This window comes from Plectropomus leopardus, chromosome 24 (genome assembly GCF_008729295.1).
Source record: "Plectropomus leopardus isolate mb chromosome 24, YSFRI_Pleo_2.0, whole genome shotgun sequence".
Taxonomy (NCBI): domain Eukaryota; kingdom Metazoa; phylum Chordata; class Actinopteri; order Perciformes; family Serranidae; genus Plectropomus; species Plectropomus leopardus.
In genome coordinates, this window is record NC_056486.1 from 7,094,811 (window position 1) to 7,109,742 (window position 14,932).

A 14,932-nucleotide genomic window follows, 5' to 3' on the forward strand; every position below is an offset into this window, starting at 1 on the left:
CTGGTTGGTTGCTGCTGGTTTCTCAGTTTTGATGGGAATAAAATGGCTTTAACAGAATACTTCACCATCCAAATGATCATTATCATATCAATTACACACTCCGTTAGATTGAATATGTGAAGAAAACTGAATTTTCGTTCACGGTGGAGGCATGCAAGAAAATCAAAGTTTTTCTTCACAATATACCAAACCACAGGGTGAGTAACTGACACATAAAAGGTCATCTTGTGGTTGAGGTTTCCCTTTAAACATTTCTTTTTTGCTGACAAGGCTCTGACCAACGTGCTGACTCACGTAGCGGAGGAAAACCAGCAGCGTGACTCTGAGCTCCGCCCCAGCTGCGTTCGCCTGCAGTGCCTTCGCTGCAGGTCAGAGTTCACGCTCAAGGGAGAGGGCATCGAGGAGGAGGCGGGGGGGAGAGCGAGGAGGAGAGGGGCTGCGATGCTGCAAGAAGGTGTGGAAGAACGGGATGAGGAGGAGCTGATCGAGTTTGGCGATGACAGCAAAGGTGAGCGTGATGAAAGAGAAATTTACAGAAACCCTCAAGCAACACGGACAAATATTGCTCTTTGTTTTGACTTTTAAATACAAGTTTTGTTGAGTTCAAATGAATCAAAGTTGCCTGCAAATTTTCCTTTCTTTGTTTTTGTTTGGAGTGTTTATTTGGTGTGCTCAGTGCCTAAATATCAGCAGAAAAAAAATTATTTTTCAACAAATTTACATCTGCAGAGCTTGGCGAGATGTTAAAGGCCTAAAAATTCAAATGACATTTACAAAGTTAAGAAAAAAGAACAAATCCAAAAGCAAACATGAGACGGGCAAAATCAAACAAAAAAGTTTCGAGTGAAGCAGGCGTGCAAAAAATGGATAAAAACAATCATCTTTTGATCTGTTAACTCCAAAAAGATGTTAAAAAGCATCTTGAAACAGAATAAAATAAGTTAAAGAAAACGATAAAAAATGCCCTTTAAGCACTGCTCATAGGTAAAAAAAAATCCCCAAGCAACGTGATGTTTGGCTTTATGTTTGGCATCTGAATCTGTCAAAGCATCCCACACACACACCGCAGCCTTGACTCCGAAAATCCTTTCACTGATTCATCCCTCACACGGAGTCACGCACGGTCTCAGATGAGTCATTCTCAGCCTTGTGTACTCTAGACTATCCTAAAAAAATAAAGACCTACATGCATTTAACATTTTTCCCACTAAAATCAGTACTTTGACACTGAAACGTCACATGCATGTTGTTGAAAATTGGAGATATGACAGAAAATACACAAAAGAAGGTCGCACATTACACCTGGACATCAACTATCAGGCTCCCATTGATAATCTGCACCGGGCTGCACATTTTCCCAAAACAAACTTTTGCGTTCAGATGCGTCTGAGTGAAGCATCCCAGGAGTTATCTCCTCTTTTTCATTGCCAAGCGGGCCGCTCTGCCGAGTTCCCACCTCTATAGTTAGCAGCAGAGAGATAATACCCTTTGCTCCAGCAGCCGCCTCCCTGCGCTTCGACCAAACCTAACATTAAGACCTGCTCTGGCACGCACGGGCTGCGCACACACTTTGTTTGACAAATGTTTTGGGGATTTCTTGGATTCATGCTCCTTTTGTTAGAGTTCATGTTAGTGTTTGAGGCAATAAATACCTTTTTCATTTTGCACGCGTCTGAACTGAGGCATTTGTTTGCCTGTTGGTAACGGAAATACGTGCCCTGCAGATACAGAGAAATGTTTCCTCCTCGTATAAGACTTGCTAGGAATGAAGGCGAGCATGTTTTCTGTCCACTCTCTTCCACTGCTGGTCATTTGGTTGTCTGAGTCATGAAACAGTCTTCAGTTTTACAATGCAGCCCTCATATGTATTTTAGTTTTATTTTAGTTCACAGTATAACAATAAGATGTGTTTTTTCTATATTTAAAAGATAAAGTTATCTACATTGATATCATGTTTCAGTCTTTAAAGTCTGACAATAAACTTCACTTCATGTATGACAAAACTTTAAATAGATAGTTCAGATTTTTAAAAGTGGGGTTGTATGAGGTACTTATACATACTCACTGTGTTACTTACAGAAGATTGCAGTTGGCATGTTCCCAGTTTGGAGAAACAGGCAGGCTTTTTTGTTTTGTTGTTTATTTATTTGGTTTACAGTACACAGTATCTATAATAAAGTAATCACTTCCTTTTTGCAAAATAATAAAGAAAAATAGAAAGAAAAATGAAATAAAAAATATAAATTATAATAACAATATATAACAATTTAAAATAAAAGGAAAAGGCCACAAAAAGAAATTATAACAAACATACAATTAGACAGACAATGACGGAGGGAGCAGCTGTGACGGACGGGTTTTGGTAAACCGCAGTTCACTGAGAGTAAACCAGCTGTTACAGATGTTACAAGGATGTGCAGTGAGACAGGAACACACTCGTCTGACAGTAACCGCAGCCTGAGAGACACCGACACCGACACACACACGCTGTCTGGTACGGGACTCGAGATGACGGAGATCACGGCAGTGAGTGGACACACTGCAGCGACGATGTGATCAAAATAGCTCATCTGAATCACACAGGCTGCCAAAGTGTGTGTTAACAGACTCTGATTTCACTGAAAACACAGATAAATGTTCACGATACTAAGCAGCTGCTCTGTGCATAACATGAAGGCCGAGCTAAGACAGATTGCTGGAAAATGTTTATGTGTAACTTTATGTAACTTTTGCGAACTTGTCGATCGGATCCAGTTGAAATTCTGTCTGGATGATCTTAAGACCTTCCCGATTGAAAGCTTCAAAGGTCCGTGCAAAACCTTTACCGTTTGTCTGTGGCTTAGCATCTACTGTTGATGTTTCGCCATGGAGGGGGAATTTATTATAACTTAACTGTACATGCTCGAATGTTCTCCAAACGTCGCATGGTGGACAACAGTCCAGCCCTGAGCAGGTCTATATGCTAATTTTCTTTCAGTGTGCTCTGTAGCGCCCTACAATATTTCAAAGAGGCAGCCCTCCCACTGTGTTTCACCTGCATGTGTGGATATGGTAGATTTGTCTATCATATCCACATGTACAATAAAGCCTCTTGGACCCACCCACCAAACCCAACAGGAAGTCGGCCATTTTGAATTTTTTGCTCATTTTGGCGATTTCCCCCCCCTTTGTGAACTACAGGATTATTTGATTGACTTCAAATTTAGTGGGTCCAATCTTAACCCCTTCATGATGGCTCGTTATCAAAGGTCCGTGCAAAAAAAATAGTTTTCCTATGGCGCAGTGATGAAATTTGTTGTTTGTCTGTATGACAATATTAACTAGTCGTAATAGTGCCACCTCCTGGCAACAGCAAGTAAGCCTTGAGGGACAATTATCATTGGATTTACATGATATTTACATGGTTTGGTCTACAAATTATGAACATCAAGATGACATGGAATTTGTGTCCCCTCCACTGCCACCTACTGGCCACTGGAAGTACTACACCATGTGAAATAACTCACTCTTGGGTCCAAACTCTCCGTGTGCCGTATCCGAATTTCACAGAAATGAACGACCGCTACCAGTATCCCGACAAACGTGGTGCGAGGGCCCTTTCATCAATGCTTGCAGCTTTAATTTAGTTTGTGTTATTGTGTGACTTTAAAGGTAACCACACTCTAACAGGTTTGGAAATTATCGCAATAACCAATTTTATTGAAATACCTGATCAAGGCCACAAGGGAGAGCGCCTCCTATTCTCTGCCTGTGATTGAGATGTTTTTACCATCACCAAAATATTTTGTTTTTGTTTTGAAAGTAACATTCTGTATTTATATGTGCGTTGTTTCTCTTTAGGTAACATTTGTCCAGAGTGTGGCAGCGATCATGTGGTCCAGCTGGCTGGCCAATCAACCCCCCACTGCAGTACGCCCATCCAGCGCTCATCGAGGCCGGAGAGCGAAGATGATCATCTCGATATAAACCAGAGCACTCGGAGTGCCACTAAGGTTTTTTCTGGACAATTTTTTCTTCTTTCTATTTTCCCTTTTGCTGTAATTTATTCCCAAAATTGCTGAATCAGAAGCTCATCATTTCATCTTCATCACAACAGGATGATTACACAGACGCCAGCATCAGCAGTAGTCCCATCCTTGAAGCTGCCACCACCAACACAGACGACACCACCTTCATTACTGCCCAGGGAAGCTCCTTCTTCATCGGGGATGTTCAAGGTGATGAGACCTCCAGCCTCTCCTACAACAGCGAGTGCCAAAGTAAAGACGAGCTGGCTGGGAGCTACCGCTACACCACGACTGGTGTGACACCACCTGAAGTCACATCCCAGCCTGCAGGAAGATCCAGCCCGAATGGTGGGTTAATACTCTGTAAACGCTTCAGTCAGGTCTTGAACAATGTAAAAAAAAAAAAAGAATTAAGTTTCTTAAGAAAGAGTCAGTACAAGTATTAAAAAGTCTTATAAAATATTAAACATAGTTCTGAAATGGCACTTTAAAGTAAAAGCACAACACTCAGCACACACTATTTTTTTTTAAAAAAAGGCTGGCCCACTTGAGACACAATCAGACCTAGAATCACTGATTTGATGTATAAAATGTCAAAAAGTAGTGAAAACTATCCATTTCTTATAGCCTAAAGTGACACCTTGATGATTAACTAAAAGCCCAAAGCCATTTTTTTATTTTTAGTGATATAAAAAAGAGAAAAACAGCAAATCATCACATTTTTAAAGCTGGTCCTATTGGTATTAGTATGTGGGTATGATGAGTAGGATATTTTTTTGCAATCATTCATCTTTTCGTCATACTTATTTCTGTATTTATTTATGAATTCATTCATTCATTCATTCATTCATTCATTCATTAAATTATAAGACTTTGACATCACAGGTCATTCTAAACCAGCCGGTGTGAGGAGGGTTAGACAAAAGATCTGATTTATAATTATGCTCTGCACAAAACGAAATAAAAATTTGATCAAATTTTAATAGCTGAAAGAAACCGAAAACGTTAATGGCTTAGTTGAAATGAGAAAAAATCGTGTCAGCAGTAGATTTTTAACATCCAAAATAATATTACGATGTTGGCAGGAGTCTTCTGTGGAGGAGGGCAGTGAAATATAACTCGAGCTTTATAACTTGATACGATTTCTGCAGTTCATATAGTCACCATTAAACACATCGACTGTGGCGTGTGGTGTAAACTGTTTACGTCAGCTTCACTGCCTCCTCCTAAAGATATATCTAAGTCTTAATTGAAAGTGAACAGCGACAGGAAGTATTTGGATCTCGCGGCTATTGTGCGGCATAGAAACCCTTTGAGGTTCTCCGTATCTTTGTGACAGCATCCGATACCCCCTCGCAACATCTGTGTGCCATTTTTAGACAAACCACATGGTAAGAGTGCAACAAGACAGATTGGAATCATTACTGGAAGTGATGGGAGAGGAATGAAAGCCGGAGAGAGAGGGCTGAGGCATAATAATAGCTTTCTGTATCTTTGCTTTTTTGGATTACTGTAGCTGCAATAGCATGTCATCTGTCCTTCTCAAACCACACTGGAGACACTGTACTCATCCTGACTGACACTGAATATAGCATCTTTTTTTGGTGACACAGTGCGCCCATTGTTGTGGAGCAGAGGCCCTAATTTTCTTCTTTCCAAAGAAGTGCTTTGTCTCTAAAGATAAATCAGTGTGTGTGTGTGTGTGTGTGTGTGTGTGTTCATGCACCTTTCACCTTTCCAAAGCTCACTGCTTGAAGGTTCAAAAGCCTCTTTATTCTGATCTCTGTTTGCACTCTCATCAAATGAGAGACGGCGGGTTTGTTTTGGCCGCGGCAGATCCGTGCCCTGTCATTTTTGATTAGCTGTAACCATTCATCAGCGTTCAAGTAACCTCCATTGCTGTTCATTGGTGGATTTATTGCTCTTTAATGCCTTTCTGCGTGAAGGCTGTTGGCTAATGCTGCAGTCTGCTGCAGTAAAATCTGCTGCACAAAAGCCAAGAAATATGTAAGTCTTCACAATGCTGCCAGCAAATATGGCTTTACTATAATATCATTTGAGGGAATAAATGAAGATTTATTCATTTTGAGCAAGTTTATCTTTTAATAAACTGTGTATCAGCCCTGGTTCATAAAGTTTTGTTTCTAGTAGTGTTGAAAAATTCTAATAAAATACAAGACTGGATGTTCGCTTTAACTGCTCTCTAACATTATTTTTGTGTTTATGTCAGACCAGCAATTTTAAGACTCACAAACTGTCCATGTCTCTGCAGACGATTTGGACCTTCTGTCTGAGGACTATGAGGCAGTAGACCATCGGCTGCAGCTCTTCCTGGATGTGGAGATCTTTGAGGAGGAAGAAGAGCTTCATTCTTTCCTCAAGGTGTGTAAAGCCTCTTTCCCACTGCACGTGGGTCAGATGATTCTGCAGCAGTCAGGGGTACCGTGAAACTTCAATTAATAGCAATATCACAATCATAGACCTCAACAGACTTATATTTGGACAGGCATCTCCGTAGGACGGGCTTTTGTTTCCTTTCACACAAAATTGTTACAATCAAATTATTTTATTTACCCCTTTCAAGCCTGGGCAAACTGACTTTTTTCTCCCCAAAACATGGGAAGATGGTAATGAGCAACAAAAGAAGAAATGACCAGAGTACAAGAAAACTACTTGAAAATTAGCCCAAAAAAAGAAAAAAAGAAAAGGAAAAAATGAGAAACTAAAACAAAAAAGGCACAAAGCAAGAAATGACCTGGAAAAAAAATCTTAAATCTTTTAATAACTCTGTAAAATAATTTTGAATAAATAATTATGATGATTAAGTTCACTAGACAGTCTTCCTTAGCTTTCCTTGGCGTCTCTTGTTTACTAAGCCAGTAATACCCTCTTCTGTGGTGCTCATGGTGTCTATAAAATTAGCTGAATGATTGAACTGGAGAGAATTATATTATTATAAATTCTAATATGAATGATATGCTGAGTGTGTAAAGTGTGTCAAATGTAAAACTGTGCATTTTGCTACAATGCAATGTATAAAACTAGTATGTAAGTTAAAGATATATAAAAGCTGCAATAATAACAACATGACATACATAAGCAGGAATAACAATAAGAATATTTACAATGTGTAACATGTAAAATGTAGCCTACATTCAAGAGTAGAAAGAATATTGCACATTTGAGTAATTGCACAGAGGATTGCTGTAGTTGAAATATAAATATAGATGTATAAACATGGATCATAGGAGGCTGGAGCCGATCCCAGCTGACCCCAGGAGAGGTAAAGCCTGGTAATCACAGGTCTGACACATAGAGACACACAACCATTGGCACTCACATTTACACCTACTGGCAATTTAAAGTCACCAGTCAATCTAACCTGCATGTCTTTGGACTGTGTAAGAAAGTCAGAGAACCTGGAGAAAACACACACTGATAGGGAGGAGAACATGCTGACTCCAAACAGTTTGGGCCCCAGCTGGCCATCAGGTTCAAACCCTCTTGCTGTGAGGCGTGCCACCTAACATGCACACATCACAGTGGAAAAGTTTTTCCCATCTAATCTTTGGCATGAAAGCGAATAAGTGTATTTTCCAAAATAAAAGTATTTTTTTATTAAGTTTAACTCTAATAAGTGCTGTCTGTGTGGGTGTGGTGGGATCAGGTTTGTCTGACATTGCTGGCATTGTAAACCAACAACCCAATAACTGCCATCGTATTTAGTTTCAAATGTTGTTAAACTCTGATCGTTTTCCAGCGGAGCCCTCCCTTGTTACACAACAAACAGAAATTCAGAAAACTCCTCAAACTTTGGCGGAAAATAATGTGTTTATGTAGCACTCCATCGCTGACAATAAGAAGCAGAGGAAATGGCTTCTCGAGGCCTTTAAATCTTCACTGCAGCTGATATTCGGTATTATTTCCAGACTCTGCTGTATAAGCCGAATTTGCCAGTGATGGCGGCCTGTGACTGATCACTCAAATTTAGCAGTGCAATGTTTTTATGTTGCCGTTATTGTTTCTTTTGTGATCGCGGTTTTAAACAGTCCTCCAACATATCTTCCCGATGGCCAAAAAGATTCCAGCTTAATGGGTGGTGACAGCTTTAAGACCTGCAACACTTCAGCTGCGGCTTCATCTCTGTCAGCCAAGATGAGTGCAGTCAGTAAATCCCCCGGGAGCCCCATTCAACCCACGATCCTCTTCTTCTTCTGTAGAGTCTTTGACGAGCTTTGTGCCCCCCTGCCGTCACTCGGCGTTCTCTGAGTCCTTTTTTAATATGCATTGCATCCTGGGAGCTCTTCAGATCAGCAGGCGATTGCTTTTCTCTGTCAGACACCTGGACGAGGAGCAAAGAGCGGAACAGGACCAAGCAAACCACAGCTGGAAACAGGAGGTCCTACTCCATTCATCTTAGTTATGTTTATTTATCAAGTGACAGGGGCTGCTCGCTGCTACACTCCTTTGCTTCAACTTTTTGGGTTGTTTTAGAGGACATTAAGCAAGATTGTGTTCTAGAGATTTGAATTTAAACCTCTGCAGAGCCTGTGAAAAACTGGTGTCAGCTGAGAATATGCTTGTTGTGGTTTAGTATTGAGTTTACAGCCTTGTGATGGCAATAATTATACTGCTGCGATCAGTATTCACAGGTGAGAGCAGCAGTTTTTGAGATATTGAGCCTCATGCAAGAAACTATATGCAAGCAAAAAAGTAATATTGTAGTTTTCCCTCCACTACTTTTATTAGATAACTGCTTTACAAATTAAGATTTTTTCACACAAACCAAAAACATGAAAATATAGAAGTGCAGCTGAAACAATTAGTCAATTAATTAGAAAATTAATTGGCAACTATTTATTTCGTGTAAGTCATTTTTCATGCAAAACAAAACATTTCATGGTTCCACATCTCATATATATATATTGTGCATATGAGGAATTGCTGCATTTTCTTTGAATTATTTTACTTATTAATTCAATAAATTTATTTAACCTTTTTGCATGTGTACTTTTACTTTTAATACTTAAATGCATCATCCTGAAATCACATTTACTGTGTTTAAGTGTATTTAACAGTAGGCCTACATCAGAGTGTTTGATACATCTTAAAATGACTTCTCTTATTTTTTCTCTCACCAGAAAATTAAGACAAAATTTAAGAAAATGTTGCTGCATGGGGCCCACATCCATTATAGACGATGAACATTTTCTTTCATTATGTCATGTATTTCTTTTTCTTTGTGCTTTCAGATGTCAGCTGTCAAATTTGGGGAACCAGGAGAAGTTCCCTCTCTGTTGGTGGTGTCAAACCTGCGAGCCTATTTCTTGGAGATGACATCAGAAACCCAGTGAGTAGAGCAACTTTACAGGATACAGATTAGAAGCTTATTTGCAAGATTGCACAACTAATTGGAAGTACCTTTTACTGTATCTCTGTTTGAGACGCTCTGTTTTATTGTCTGACTCCCAAAACAGTCCAGTCTGCTCTGACTGGTTAGCGTTTCGAGCAGAAATATGACCTCATAAATATGAGAGAAATTAACAAAACAAGCAACCAAAATTAGAGCCCAGTCACAAGAAGAAAATTGGTATATGTTTCTGCAAACCATGAATACAGTACATTTTGTACATTTCATATATGCATTATATTAATATTTTTAAAGTGACGCAGTATATGACCTGACTTTAATGAGAGGGGATGGTGGATGTCGTGACACCAAGGTGTGATGCCTGCCAAGCTGCAGGCCGCTGTTCAGAGACCAACAAACAACAAAACTGTTTGTTTATCAGTGACCTGAGACGCTTTTTCAGCCCCCTTAACATGGGTTTTAGGAACTTGTCGCTGTGTTTTCTGTCGCTTTTTAGCCTCCAAACTTTGGTGTTTTTAGTGACTAGGCTCTTTTTCTAGCTGCTTTATAGCCCCTAAACATTGTTGTTTTTTAGGCACTTGTCGCTGTGTTTTATTTACATTTTTGCCTCCAAACATGGATGTTATTAGCAACACGATGCTGTTTTTCCAGCGAGGTTAGCAGCAAGGAAATCGTTTGGGTTTTTACAGAGATATTGCTGCTTTTTCAGGAGGGGTTTTGCCCCCAAAAATGGGTATGTTGAGCCAAAATATGATCTTCTTCTAACCAAAACCAAGTGTTTTTCACCTAAAGATAACCGCATGTTGACTACTGTATTGATGAAATGTGTCAACGGCATAATAACGCACAAACTTAATATATTAGTGGTTTGCAGAAATGTACAATGCCAGCATTTATCATGATTATTGTGGTTGCAGATGACATGTTTCTTGATGTTAGCATGTAGCTTTTAGTAGAAATGTAGGGCACGGAATAGAAACACTTGCAGTAGATACCATATACAGAAATCCATTATGATCCAACACCAGCTTGTCTCAAAAGCAGAAAAAAAGTTGGAAACAGAGTATTCAGAATGGTCTCAAGTCTAAAGTTGTTATTCACAGGGATTATTTTTACCACATTGTTTGAAACTCTGGCCATATTTCATGTGAACATCCAACATTTTAACAGTATAAATATGACAAAAAAAAAGAAAAGGCCTAAAAGATGTCATGTATGTTTAAAGTAAAGTCAATGAGATTTTGACATGATGCATTCCAATTTATCAAAAGGGTAATGAAATCCTGCTCTGCAGTTAACAATTATGATTCTTAATGCTGGTGTGTAGTCCCACACCCTCTGTGTTTCGGATGTGGATTATATTGCATAACCTGCCCAGGTTTCTGGGTCACATCTTGAGAACACATTGACCCCGCCGTGTCTGAGGAGTCTTTTCTCCTCCGGCTAGTTTTCTCCCCCTTTGTTATTTTTTCTCTTGTCCGTGGCTCGAATGAAAAGCTTTTCTTCTCTCATCAAAACAAGATCTGTGCCCCTCAGACGTGAGCGCACGCTGTGACGGCTGCAATGACTCCAAAGTTACTTCTCTTGTTCTTGGCCCTGCGCAGGAAGACAAACTATTATTCTGACCTGATATCTTAATCCTTGAAAAATGAGGTGTTGCGTAAGTTATTGCTGTGAGTAAACTTTAACAAACACAATTTAAAGTGTTGTTCTGGCAGTCACACCTCTAAGAGTCAGAGAGCAAGTAAACCGTTTAATCCATCTCACTGTGACTTCTTCTGCACTTTTCTGATGCCTCACGTCGTTTCCTCCCAGCAGAGGCCAGCTCTCCGATTGGCTGCAGAAGAAGGACAGCCACCCAATCATGGAGCTCAGCTACCTGGAGGTGGGACTGGGCTCTCAGAGCATCCACATGGAGTTTGGAGACGGAGGAGTGGCCTACACGCTACTTGTGAGGGACAGTTTACGCTGCAAACGCTTCTTTGGCCTCTTGACAGGTAAAAAGAAACACTGCCAAATAGAAGCAAAGTGGAAAATGGTTTCTGTTTAATGTATGGGAAAAAACATCTAAAAGGAAGTTTTATTTTGGGAAAGAAACTCACTGACCCAGCTCTTTTTCTACTTACTGGTTACACTGGTTGGACCCCTTTCCTCACTCTGAGGGAAGACACCGCAAAATAATCGAGGACTAATTTAAATTTTTCTTTTTTCTTTTTTTTTTTTTTAAAGTCAGAGTACTGTTGGAACCCCGAGGCAGGTATTGGAACAGCATGTTCCTCTCACAGGCATTGTGCCGCAGAAACCCAACCTACTCCCCTCACAAACTCATACTATACCATATGTGTGCTACGTGACGCAAATCTCTGCCCCCCTCGGTATTGGGTTCACTCAGACTGAGTACATCCTGCCCAGACCAATGTGTCTGCGAGGGAGGACCAGCGGCTGAGAGGAAAACCTTTTATTAGACGGGGGCTCCTGCTCAGGCCTGGAATGTCTGGAAAAATATGGAAAATGAATTTGACAATCACCAGCCCTGAAAACGTGCACAAAAAAACAGGAAAACATCTTGGCACTTACGGAGAAGCTGCTCAGTACACATAATTTTGGGGAAATTTGTAACAGACAATGTGACGTATGAAAGTATTTTCCCCTAATTACTGTGTCATATTACCAATTTCAGGGTACAAGATACCAAACACAGGAAAAAAAGTTCATATTCAGCCAACAGACATGCTGATTAGAAGAGCAGTCCCACTTTTTCCACAACGCTCTGCCTCCAGCTGCTGTCTGATGGGGTTTCCGTCCAGCTTTCACTCATACACAATCAAGCAAAAATATTTTTGGAAGTACATGAAAAGTGTTGTTTCATAAATAATCTTCTAGCATCTGATAAACAGTTTTTTCTGTTCATTCATTTTTTTCTTGCTTTAACAAGCGAAAGGGTTCTCTCTTTTTAACTCTTTAAGACCTGAGCAGTTTGGTTTGACTTCTTTCAAAAACATGGATAGCAAGCAATGAGCAACTTAACAAGGCACGGACCAAAAATAAGCGCGAAATAAGTAAAGAAAAAAAAGGTAACAAGAAAATTACCTGAAAATAAGCAACAAAAAGGGGGAAAAGCAGAAGAAAATGACATAAAAAATCTTTAAAAAAATACATACATTTTTTTGTAACATAATTTTACATTTTACATATATGGTTAAAATAATTTTACATGTAATTTTCTGGACATTTTTCCTTAGAATTTTTTTAATTTTCCACCCTTTTAAACAAATTTTCAGTGCATTTTCCTGTCACTTTTTACTAATTTCTTGCTGTTTCTTGTGCCAAGTTGCTCATTGCCTTTTTCCTCATGTTTTCCAAAGAAATCAAACCAGTTTGTTTAGGTGTCAAGGGTTAAATAGCTTGTGAAAGACATCTCATCACAGCACAAGAAAACTGATGTCAATCCAGGTTTCAGTGAGTTAAAAAGAGACCTGGGCAAGAAAGCAGCATAAAAAAAACATTGTTACAGCAAAATATACAATCAACAGACGACTATCACGAGTTGCTTGCGTATAGGCTATGCCAACTTATTTTCCCCAGAGGAGTGTTGTAAAGAAAGCATTTGAATTAGTAAAGGAGAAAGAGCAATTTAAGGACTATGTTGGAATTTATTAACTTATCCCCTAAATCAAATCTGAACCTCCGACTGAGTCAAGTGACATTTAGGTGCATTTCCCACTTTTTCCAACACATACTTTTTTATTTTTTCTCTCATTCTCTTCTCTCTAGCTTCTCCTCTGAGAACTTTTTTCTTTCTGTCTAAATTCATAAACAGCTCGTTTAGTGTGTTGTATTCTCGCTGGCTGAAAATGATTCCAGATTGCTTTCAGGATATTATTCTAGACAGAGCAGACAAGTGAAAAAACATGAATAATGGCTTGTTTCTTAGGTGCATCTTCAAAAAAAAGTCTTCTCTGGCTGGTCATCATTTCCTGGTATTCTGCAGTTTGGCGTCTCTGCACTGGGAATGTCACAATACCAGACATTTAAAAGTCAATGCCAGTACCAGTGAAATTCCACAGTTCTTAATACCGAACTCAAGAACTGCGAAAAACAAAACAATAAAACCAATAAACTTAACCCCCTGAAACCTAGATAGACATAAATGTTCTTGTGCTGTGTTCAGATGCTTTTCGCAAGTATTTAAACCTTTGATAGTGAGAACATTGTTTGTTTGTTTTTTTGCAACTTGGCATTAAATGTCATGACATTACTCAAAAAATTGTGAAGTCATATCGTTGCAACCCTATTAGCAAGAAGCTAGATGTAGCAGTGTATGTAATGTTAACACTTGCAGTGGCGTACCTGGAGCAGATGACCATATAAAGAAATCCGTCACTCACTGTCTCAAAAGTAGGAAACAGATTAGTTAGAACAGTTATTTGTTTTATTTTACATACGTTTACCTCATTATCTGAAACTCTGGCTACATTTAACATGAGCATCTGACATTGTAACATTATATATCTGACAGAAAATAAAGAAAACCATTATAGGTTCCCTTTACATTTCAAACACTGAAACATAAAGTATACTATGTTTGTATTTATTTTTATCCTCAAAGACAAAGATACTTTTTCTGATACCAAATTAGCCCCAAAACAGCTGTTGTAATACTCTGTCAGAACAAGTACGGAAAAGCTTAACCATAACAAACTTCGTCCATCGTCCAAGCTGGCTGGCATCATGTGGACAAAGACAAAAAACCACAACTGGAATGACACTGGCTCGAAGAGAGAGAAAGAGAGAGGATGTGGTTATCAGCGGCACAGATTTCTGGAGCTCAGAAACTAACCGAGTCTGACACAACTTCATTGAAACAGGAGAGAGAACACGAGGCCTCCTGAATCTGCAGCCAAAAGAGACAAAAAAAGATCCTCTGTTTTTGTTGGATCGTCGTTTTCTCTCACTTAGAGGAATTTGTCAGTTTTCGTTGCTGGACTCAGAGTGTGTTACAGGAGATTTTGTTTGAGGTTTTCGGTAGTAGCGTAGGAGAACGAGGGTGAAAGTCACCTTTAGCTGTTGTTTTTGAAAGTGGAAATCAAAAATGTAATCATTACCCTTGTTTCCACTGCCCTGTCTCAGCTGTGCGACATATCAAACCGTTGTGTGGTATTTGATTTCATGTGAAAATCATCAGGGGCATTGTTGGAGGCAGCCAAAGAGTCTGGGACTGAAACAAGAGGAAGCAGGAGAATTGATACAAAGCAGAGCACCATCTTAAGTCCGCTCACTGCAAAACGCTCGACACGTCACCTTTGCTTACATGTGATTCTGATCTTGGATGGCACCTCACTAAAACTGTCCATGTTAACATGTTATTTAAGTGTCGGTTAGTGTGACGCTCAACTGTTTCTCCTCAACAAATGAAAAATGTTTTGCCAATAATGTGGGGGACTTTGACTTGAATCCAGTGCAAATTTTCATGATCGAGCCATCATCTGTCATTTTTGTCCAAAATTACTCTCCAAAAAAGCATTTTACTGAGCATTTTACTTTAGAAATGAAG

The 14,932-nt window shown here is 39.4% G+C and overlaps 1 protein-coding gene across 2 annotated transcripts in view; it reads left to right on the forward strand.

Moving 5' to 3' along the window:
- Positions 1–14,932, forward strand: part of LOC121962772 (serine/threonine kinase 11 interacting protein) — a 33,324-nt gene that overhangs the window by 9,455 nt on the left and 8,937 nt on the right. The window contains exons 17-22 of one of the 2 annotated variants that reach the window (XM_042513064.1): positions 271–508; positions 3,841–3,992; positions 4,097–4,355; positions 6,280–6,389; positions 9,260–9,357; positions 11,194–11,375. In XM_042513064.1, the coding sequence (XP_042368998.1) occupies positions 271–508; positions 3,841–3,992; positions 4,097–4,355; positions 6,280–6,389; positions 9,260–9,357; positions 11,194–11,375 (1,039 nt within the window). The remainder of the gene's footprint in view (positions 1–270; positions 509–3,840; positions 3,993–4,096; positions 4,356–6,279; positions 6,390–9,259; positions 9,358–11,193; positions 11,376–14,932) is intronic. The other variant, XM_042513065.1, reaches the window with a different exon arrangement.